The sequence below is a fragment of the Dipteris shenzhenensis genome, chromosome 17 (assembly GCF_047967505.1).
Source record: "Dipteris shenzhenensis isolate YYH24624 ecotype China chromosome 17, Dip_SZ_1.0, whole genome shotgun sequence".
Classification (NCBI taxonomy): domain Eukaryota; kingdom Viridiplantae; phylum Streptophyta; class Polypodiopsida; order Gleicheniales; family Dipteridaceae; genus Dipteris; species Dipteris shenzhenensis.
Genome location: NC_141612.1, coordinates 5,686,805 through 5,697,318, shown reverse-complemented (window position 1 = coordinate 5,697,318; position 10,514 = coordinate 5,686,805). Strand labels below are relative to the sequence as shown.

The window sequence follows — 10,514 nt, the reverse complement described above, 5'->3', positions numbered from 1 at the left end:
CTGATGAGTAGATGGTGCAGATCCTCTTTGCCGAATCTCTCAGATCTCACCGGCGACCGCCAACCAAATAAAACACAAATGTCTCTCTCAATCTACACTTTAAACGCCGTACCAATTTTGTTTTGTCCACCTCTTAGCTGTTGGCTCCTTCCTTCTCATGCGGAGAATTTTACTTGAATACCAGACTATCGCTGCTACTGAATCGATACCGAGATTCGACAAGAAATAACACAACATACTTATTAGTATGACTTTTAGAAAGATCCAAAACTCCGTGACAATGTCATTTGTCACCCTGATGAAAAATCCATCAGAAATTAGTAATTACTCCTCATTAGCTGTAGTCCTTGACCTGTTTATATGGAATCAACGTCCACTACTACGGTGCTCGACGCTCGTCATATCCCATCGGGAGTGAGCATTAGCTCGGGATACACACATGTCAGTTCCAGCCAGAGACTGCAAAAAGGGGAATGTCCTGCCAGCCCAGCAGGAGGCAGTCGTCTTTTTCACGAAGCTCGTATCCCTCCGAAGGGTAGTGAAGCCGTAACAGAAGTCGCGCTTGCGAGAGCGCGAATGTGCTATGTGGAATCGAAACCAAACCTTCCGCTTGAAAGAGCTCTCTCCATTTGAGATGCGTCTCCATTGCTTCAGATGCCAAGACACTGATTATCTCGCGCCGGAACCAAACACTCTCCACAATGTTCCGCTGGGCACTGCTGGGCGGCAGTGTGGCCTCCAAAGAATCAAAAAGCGCAGAATAACGCTGAAAGGCCGCCGCGAACCTATCCATGAACAATGATTGATCATAGCTAGCCTCTCTCTCGGCTAGAGTCACAACCCTGGGCTGTAGCGAATGAATCATGCTTATGAAAGAGGGAAGTCGGTTGCTCTCATTGTGCCAGAGACTATGTAGCTGCATTACGCAGTTGACAGCGAGGGCTTCTCCTGGCCTGATATCCAGCATCAACGAGCTCACATCCTCGATCCCGTGTGCATGGAGAGCACGAAACTCGAATGGCAGGCTAAGAGACGCTGCGAATTTCATGAGGCGGTTCCCTGTTTGTTCCAGCAGGTCCGCGTCGGATCCAGTCCCAGAAATCCGTAGGTAAGGTGGCCCCCCGGACCTTTCTGCCAAGGCTTGCATGAGCGGAGGCCACTGAAAACCTTGCATGATCTCGAAATCCAGTATGTGCACTCTATCCGACCCTTCTAGCGCTTCCAAAATGAACTGGTTCGCCGTGAGATGAGAGAAGCGAACGAAGGGCAGGATCTGATTGAACGCCAAGTACGCGTCGTGAATCTCTTGAGCACTGGGCAGAATCGGCTGGCGGTTTTCAACGGCGCTAGCGACTCGCGCTGCTAGACCATCAACGAACTGGGTTATAACCCGCTCGCTGGAATCACGGTGCGGTGACAACTTCTGATATAAGAAACCAATCATGCTAACAGATCGTTGCCATTCTCCCTGGCAAACGGTCCTTGCACATTCGAACAGAAGATCACGTATATTGGGGTGATCTGGAGACGAGAATTCTGCGTCTGACGTGCCTGTGCTAGGTTCTCCTCCGCTTGCCTCTTGCGATTCAGACCGTTGAGCGCTAGCATAGAAAGAACCAATCATTTCATGGGAGCCCAACGTGCAGCTGGAAGGGCTAGAGGGAATGGTGATAGCAACGAGTGCACACTGCATCCCAACTGATCGGGGACGTTGCCACTAGCCTCTAGCAGTGAGGACTCTCTGGCATCTGGATGCTGGACCCATGATTCTAATATTCATATTGATGGACGCCGGGGTACAGGATCGGAGTTACGAACGGCGCACCGGGAAAGGGCAACATGCTCCTGGCGACTGCCGAATCTTGAAATGGATATCCGTAGGGAGACCAAGGGACCTTGTAGTAGGTCTTGTGACTTGTATCATGCAGCTGTTCGGGCCCTATGAAGACGGGAACAGGAAAATGCTCATTCAAAAGGAACGAAAACCATCATCCGTAGATTCCTTCGACCTAAACACTTTGTCCTGCATTCGAGAGGACGCAAGTACTGCGAATGTTGCCTGTGAAGCGAGAACTATTGCAAGAAGTGCAGTTTGCATGCCTGGTGCGTGACTGCCTTTTAAAAATTTGGAAAACACGAAAGGATGCTGAGGAGATCGATGGGCTTGGTCGGGTTCTGCAGTACAAGAAATTCAATCACGACGCCGTAGAGCCTATGTATCGACTTGCAGGAGAGATATCTATGGCTGCAGCGCCTACAATATACATCATCTAATCAGTATACATCAACTCGCCTGCAGAGTAGATGAAGAGGCAGTTCGCAAACATCCACATTCCCCTACACTGTACAGTGTCGAGACTCTAGATATCCCAGTTCTTGGCTGTGCGGGACCGCGGGTTACTTGCTCCAAGTGCGTACCCTGGGTGTTTGCCCTAGTGACTCTCAACCCAAGTCGAAGTCTCTTATTACACACTCCAATCAGGCAGGCAGTCAGTTGCTTCCTAGGGTAATGGATCCTCCCCTTTGCTTCCGTTCTGTCCCTCACATTCCAAGCGACCTCTTGAGTTGGAATTTGGAACGTGGATCGGGGAAGACCCAAGGCTGGCAGTCCTGCTGTATGTGCGCTGTACGATGGGGTTCTTTAACTCGAAGGGAAGGACTGGGAAGGAAGACCAGGGAAATAGGAAATAGGAAGGATGGACGAGGCGCAGGGTGGTACCGTTTCAAGCAAATTTTTTAATGGAGGATGATCGCAACGAATCCAAGGCTGCACAACTAAGCAACGTACAGGTAGCTGTGGCCAGAAAAGTAAGGAACGTACACTTAGAGAATGATCAATGTGTTTGGGACCCGGGGGGACTCGGAAGAGAGAGAGAGAAAGCGAGAGGATTATGCGCGTACGAAAACACACACTCCATGAATGATCGAACCCACACACTCCCAGTCTCCCTGCGTAGAGCAAAAATATTTTCCCTAGTGGGGCTTATCCATTGCCTATTGGTTTTCAACGTTGGTGTCTATCTAATCGCTTCCAATTCCTTGCTCCATGAATATGTGAACCCATTCAAATTAGTTCCGTGAAGCGGTGTAGGTGTTTGCCCGAAAATATTGAATTCAAAAACTATTTTCAAGCATCGATAATATGCATGAATGTAAACAAAAAAAGGTGTCTTTAGTAACAAAGCAAGAATACCATGGAATTCTATTGGATAGGACAAAGTAGATAGCATTTACTTGCAAGACATGGTGCTTTCAAATTGGTGCTTCCTCGATGCTCTTTTGGTAAAGGGTTGGGTGAGAACTTCTTTTGTAGCATGCTTGAACAATATGCATGATTTCTTTTGACCATGAGGAATAAAAGTATTGGAAGATGAGGAGAAATCACCTCAAGCATATCTTCATCTTTCAGATTTGAACCCCTCAACCTCTCTCCCCTCCTCATCCTGCACACCTGTTTCTTTTGTGCTTGCTCATGTGCTTGATCTGAAGGTGTCAAAAGGATTCCACTTTCAAAATGGTTTAGAACTATAAGAGTTGAGGATCTTAACTATACATGTCTTGAATTGCTTCTCCTCCTTCAGTCCTTTTGCCAATGCTAGTCAAGCTCCCAATTACAATACCATGATTGCCTCCACTCTCTATGTCAATATAGCTCTTCGTCAATGGCTTATGTTTGAGGGTCGAGCAGTTTTAGTAAGAGCTCATGGTTGCCTTTGGATGCCCCAAAGGGCTTACACTCAAGGAATGTGGGTGGGTAAGATACAAGCACGGATTTGGAAGATATGAGCGAGCCATATGCCATTGGTAAGAAATATACCAAAAGAGAGCCACATGAAGATACAATTTGGGCCTCATTTGTGCTTTACCTAGGTGACCAAAATACTAATTAAAAAGTAGTGGTAAAAAGAAATTCTCTCATCCAAGGTGTTGTGTTTTCTATGAAGTCACATTCGCATGAGCATTTCATGTTGGTCAAAGACCCCATCACATTTTCATATCAGCTTATTTGCATGATGGAGCTGTGGCCCCCCCTATGGATAATCATTTATCCATTTGATAGTGTAATATTTATTTTAGGTACCTAATATTGGTACCCATTTTCCCTCAACGTTTTCAACAAAGGGCTATTATGTTTTCTACAACAAGAAAAAAGAGACATGCCAAATTCACCCATTTTATATGTCATGCTTATGCAAGAACCTCTATCTCAAGAAGGAAGACCCTTTCCTTTCCCCTCTTTTCTCAACCATAAAGTTCTCCCCTACACAACTTTGTTTCCTATCTTTATTTCTTTATCTTCGGTCCTTCCATCCATATAGGCCTTTAAGTAATAATTCTTGCTGTCAAATAGGATTTTTATTAACTAACTTCTTCAAACAAAAAGTATAATTGTTTCAAAATATCAATTGACTTGTCTAAATTTGTGATCTTGCTCAGGTACACTTCATTCATGCAATTTTCTTTCAATTGATTTAACTCATGACTTATGAACATGTCATATATAGAACATAACTATTATCAATCTTCATTCATCAATAAAGAAGCAATGAATATTTTTATCAAAACTATGCAATAGTATTATGTTTATTCTTTAGAACTATCGGCTAAATACAATGTATCATGAAAGATCCATTTCAAACAAACACATCAATAAAAGACTTGTAAATAAATCCAGATGGCAGATATTTGTAAGTACTTCATTCTACCATATTCCATAAATAGACCTTATCAAGATATTCTCAACAACCTCTTTTCTTTGGCCTTTCCTTTGTCAATGTCACAATTTCTCTCTCTCTCTCAACCTCCTTGCAAGTTTCAACCAACTAACTTGGACCCATAAATTATGGTTTCAATGGCATGGGAGATTGTGGCTTGTGCAAGATATGTAACATCAAACTCTCCACCTTTCAACTCGAGCCTTGGTTCTCATGTAAAAATGGCAATAGGGTAGAGATTCTCTTCTTTAGATAATCACATTGGATATCATCTTTCTTCAATGCAATGACATTACAATCCTTTTGTAGAACACATGCAATTGTAGTTGTGGTGACACTCACAAAATATTTAGGGAATCCAATCATGCTCATTTGAGAATAGATTGATGAGCTGCTTTTTGAGTAGTTGTGGTTTCTGCTAATACAGGTTCATTGCATCTCATTCTTGTCATTGCTGATATGCCTAAGATTCTTATTTATGTCTAGAATATGAAAATGAGCTGCATGTGTGTATGAAGTCATTGAAACATCATATTAAGGTTGGGAATTTTCCATTTAGGAATATGTGTGTTAATATGGTGCGTTTGCTAGAATTACAAATGCTATTGTCTCCTCCCAATTTCTGGGCATGGTGTGAGGGGTTAGGCCACATGGTTAATATCATGATGGTAGTGTTTATAAAACTAGGAATATTCATCCACATGGTATATGATTGATAATTATCATATTGGTGCTATTTACACCATTTGTAAGGCCTACATAATCTTGTTACATCACAAAGATGCCTCCCCAGAGGATAATGACACATTCCCTTGGGGCTTTTCTATATTCCTTGATGGGATTTTTGCACTTAGGGTCACAAATGAGGCATCCTATTCATAGCGTGCAAGTCTTCTCACACTCCTCTCGAGTCTTTAGAACCAACCAAGTGTACCCAAATAGTAGCCCTCACATTCTTGAAGATATGCATGGGATCCAAGAGATGATTTGTAACTGACCCCAATAAGGAAGCTCGTGAAAGATGGATAGCCTCTTCATATCAAGAGGAGGCTCCTCTCCGTTCACCCTCCAAGCCTGAATCCAGTCACTTGCCTTCAAATATGGTGGTGGTGGATCAAGCTAGCCTCCACGCACGAGATGGTCCAGCGGAAGGTCTCGAGCATTACCTTCATAAACATTTTTCCTCATATGTTTGGATTATCATGCAAGCAGATTCAAACCCATCCCACAAATAGGACAAGCATGGTACCCAATTGTAACAAGTCATGCATGCATGCATGAATGTGTTAGTATAAGACATGCACGCGATGGTCCAGTTACTTGCCTTCAAATATGGTGGTGGTGGATCAAACTGGCCTCCATGCGCGAGATGGTCTAGCGAAAGGTATCAAGCATGACCTTCCTAAACATTTTTTCTCATATGTTTGGAGTATCGTGTAAGCGGCAGCCCACAAACAAGACAAGCATGGTACCCACTTGTAACAAGTCATGCATGCATGCATCAATGTTTTAGTATAAGACATGCGTGTGAAAGAGAGTCGTAAAAGCATAATCATATATTATACATGTAAAGACACAACCACGTACCTATGCACTCTCTATATCCTAGGTAGTCATGCATGGTCCACATCAAGATTCCCCTAACCAAAATGTCATTGGTATGTCCAAGAGCTCTGAAAATATCAAAGACCCATACTCCTCTCCATAATCTCTGTAACTCCTCTATCAAAGGTGCCATGTACACGTCCATATTTTTGGCCTTGTACTTCCTTGGCACAAGTAGTGCAAGCATGAGGTGTCCCTTCTTTAATGTTAGCCATTGTGGGATATTCTAATTCACCAAGAATATGAGCCATGTCGACCAAGATGTCGGGTGTAACCCAAAAGGGTTCATGCCATCCATGGCGAGCCCAAGATGTAAGTTGCATGGCTCCCTCGCAAAGTCCGGTCACTAATTATCTATGTGCTTCCAAGCAGCACAATCTTCAAGAATCCTCAATGTGTCATCAGTGGGACCGATGTGTAGCATGCCAAGTCATCAACTCTACTATGGATTTGCATCAAAACATGTGATGTATTCTAGAAATGATGGGAAAGTGTCTCAAGACGTTTACCGGGATCTGCTCACCCTGCAAGTCATCTCTACACTATAAGGCATAGGCCATTTTTCGACAAAAATACCGATGCTTTTTACATTAAATTTTTTTTTTTCACGGGCACAAACGTCGCTATAAAAGTCGCTAAAAGCATCGGAAAAGAACCGTCGCTATATAGCGATGATCATAAACGTCGCTATATAGCGATACTATTAATCGTCGCTATATAGTGACACTGGTAAACGTCGCTATATAGCGATGATTAATAGAACTTTAAAAAAAGGATTAGTGGGGCTAAACAGGGCTTGCTATGGCCCTGTTTAGCCCCACTAATCCTTTTTTTTTTTTGTAATTACAAAACAAAGTTTTTTTATAACAAAATTTCCCTTGCGAAAAGGGTGATACAAAATCGCTCAAATGAAATGATCGAGCAACAAAAGCATATACATGTCGAACATATACAACATTGTTTGTTACAAAATTATCCTTTTGAAAGTGTGATACAAAATTGCTCAAACGAGCGTATATACTGTAAAATGACATACAGGGCGAAGAAAATGCAAACTACTACTACCACTACTACTACTACTACTCATCCGAATCCAAATCATCCTCATCTTGTTGGCCTGTTCCTTGGTCCTCGTGAGCTATGCCTTCTCCCTGATCCTCGTCACGTGCATCTGACCCTTGGCCCTGGTGATCGCTTGGCTCCGATGATGGGACGCTTGAGCTTTGACCCTAAGGGTGAACCATATAAATCGAAAATTAATTGGAACTTAAAGAATAAAACAATTTAAAAAGTGAGATTACAAGTAGGAGTAGACTTATACCATGCAAGCAGCCACCTCAGCCCAATCGACTGTCGCTCCCATTGCCTCTTGCTCAATAAACCACGGCTTTGTTGCTATCCGAAATGCGCATCGCGTCTTTGCATCTGTAGGAAGATGACCCATCGCAGATTGCTATGGATCCAATTTACGAGATTTAGAGTTAGCTAAAGTGCATGTAATATATGTAGTAAAACAAATAGAACAATACATTAAATGAGAAGAAGTAGACTTACCATGGTTGCCTCGAATGCCAACCGTTCGCCTGCACCAAAGTGCGAAGTACCTACGATGTCCAACCGTCTCTTCGCAGCCCTCCTCTGACCCTCGAACAATTCGGGATTGTTCCTATTCTGCTTCTTGAAGAACTTTCAATCAGCTTTGTCTGCCTAGCTAGGTTTAGCCAACCCCTTTGTGATGGAAGTACGCAAGATTGATCTATGATGCTTCAAGACCAAACCCATGCGCCCTTGCATATAATCCTCATTAAACTCCCAATTTGGCAGGTTAGGGTACTTTTATTTTAATTCATCAATGACCGCCTGTTTCTTTTGGTCATCTTGATGCCGCCAATCGATAGCAATGCCGCTCTTGAAGTGATGGCTCATCAATCGCCTCATGGTGGCCATCACTGCTTTGCCCTTTCTATCTTCTATTATCTCTTCGGTAGGTGTGATTTGATAGGAGAGATCCCTTGATGAGTAAGGAGGACTGATGATAGCAGAGTCAGAAGGAGTGGAAGCTGTGCGAACGCTTCCGGAGCGAGGAGTAGCAGTGGGAGTAGGAGAGGGCAAGGGACCTGACTGATACTGTGTCTCCGGACCAAGTGGAGACCTGTAGGAATGTGAGTTTGCTGACTCGTCTACATCTCTCGAGTCAGCACAACATAAGCTTCCCTTCCTACTCTTCTTTCCCTTACAAGAGGCATGCGTAGGTGATGACCCCTCGGTTGAAGGGGCAAGAGGGGACGACTGGGCAGTATGTCCAGCCGTCGGTGTAGGGGAGGGAATAGCTGAGGTCCTCTGAGATAACAGAGAGAAGAATCTCGCTGCCTCCTCATCACTCATCTGTGCTACAAACTCGTCGAGACTCCCGACAAAGCCATGCGCGGCTAGCAAAGGAGTTTCCCAAGGGGTAGTCGCAGTGCTACGTGGAAGAGGAGTCGGACCAGGGGTAGTCGTAGTGCTAGGTCCGAGAGGAGTCGGACCAGGGGTATTCCTCAGGGTAGTTGCTTGAGAGGAATCAAAGTCCTCTGGAGCATATAGATCGTGAGCTCTCCTCCTGCGAGGTTGTCTGTACTCGTCAGATGAGCGACGTGATCCCATGTCTAACATAGACACAAACACGAAAATAAAAAACAAAAAAACAAACATAAGCATAGGCATAGGCAAAGAGGGAGAGAAGAGGAAGAAGAGGAAGAGGAAGAGAAAGAAGAGGAAGAGGAATCTGAAGAAGAGGGAGAGAAGAGGGAAAAGAGAAAGTGGAGGAGAAGAGGAAGAAGAGGGAAAGGAAAGAGGGAAAGAAGAGGCAGAAGAGGGAAAAGAGGAAGTGGACGAGAAGAGGAAGAAGAGGGAAAGGAAAGAGGGAAAGAAGAGGGAAAGAAGAGGAAGAAGAGGAAGAAGAGAGAAAGAAGAGAGAATAAGAGAAGGGGGAAAGAGAAGGGAAAGGAAAGAGGGAAAGGAAGAGGAAGAAGAGGGAGAGAAGGAGGAAGAAGAGGAGGAGGAATTTGAAGAAGAGTGAGAGAAGAGGGAAAAGAGAAAGTGGAGGAGAAGAGGAAGAAGAGGGAAAAGAGGAAGTGGACGAGAAGAGGAAGAAGAGGGAAAGGAAAGAGGGAAAGGAAAGAGGAAGAAGAGGGAGAGAAGAGGAAGAAGAGAGAAAGAAGAGAGAAAGAAGAGGGAAAGGAGAGGGGAAAAGAGGAGAAGAGAGAAGAAGAGGAAGAAGAGGGAGAGAAGAGGAAGAAGAGAGAAAGAAGAGAGAATAAGAGAAGGGGAAAAGAGAAGGAAAAGGAAAGAGGAAAAGGAAGAGGAAGAAGAGGGAGAGAAGGAGAAAGAAGACGAAGAGGAATCTGAAGAAGAGGGAGAGAAGAGGGAAATGAGAAAGTGAAAGAGAAGAGGAAGAAGAGGGAAAGGAAAGAGAGAAAGAAGAAGAAGAAGAGGGAAAAGAGGAAGTGGATGAGAAGAGGAATCTGAAGAAGAGGAAGAGAAGAGGAATCTGAAGAAGAGGGAGAGAAGAGAAAAAAGAGAAAGTGGAGAAGAAGAGGAAGAAGAGGGAAAGGAAAGAGGGAAAGAAGAGGAAGAAGAGGGAAAAGAGGAATTGGATGAGAAGAGGAAGAAGAGGGAAAGGAAAGAGGGAAAGAAAAGGAATAAGAGGGAGAGAAGAGGAAGAAGAGAGAAAGAAGAGAGAATAAGAGAAGGGGGAAAGAGAAGGGAAAGGAAAGAGGGAAAGGAAGAGAAAGAAGAGGGAGAGAAGGAAGAAGAAGAGGAAGAGGAATCTGAAGAAGAGGGAGAGAAGAGGGAAAAGAGAAAGTGGAGGAGAAGAGGAAGAAGAGGGAAAGGAAAGAGGGAAAGAAGAGGAAGAAGAGGGAAAAGAGAAAGTGGACGAGAAGAGGAAGAAGAGGGAAAGGAAAGAGGAAGAAGAGGGAGAGAAGAGAAAGAAGAGAGAAAGAAGAGGGAAAGGAGAGGGGAAAAGAGGAGAAGAGAGAAGAAGAGGAAGAAGAGGGAGAGAAGAGGAAGAAGAGAGAAAGAAGAGAGAAAGAAGAGGGGAAAAGAGGAGAAGAGAGAAGAAGAGGAAGAAGAGGGAGAGAAGAGGAAGAAGAGAGAAAGAAGAGAGAATAAGAGAAGGGGGAAAGAGAGAATAAGAGAAGGGGGAAAGAGAAG

The 10,514-nt window shown here is 44.0% G+C and overlaps 1 protein-coding gene across 1 annotated transcript; it reads right to left on the bottom strand.

Moving 5' to 3' along the window:
- Positions 1–442: 442 nt before the first annotated feature.
- Positions 443–1,765, bottom strand: LOC147891578 (scarecrow-like protein 18). Its single transcript, XM_087387991.1, is given in 3 exon segments — positions 443–1,637; positions 1,639–1,655; positions 1,739–1,765. Coding segments are annotated over 3 exon segments (1,239 nt in total).
- Between the last annotated feature and the right edge of the window lie 8,749 nt (positions 1,766–10,514).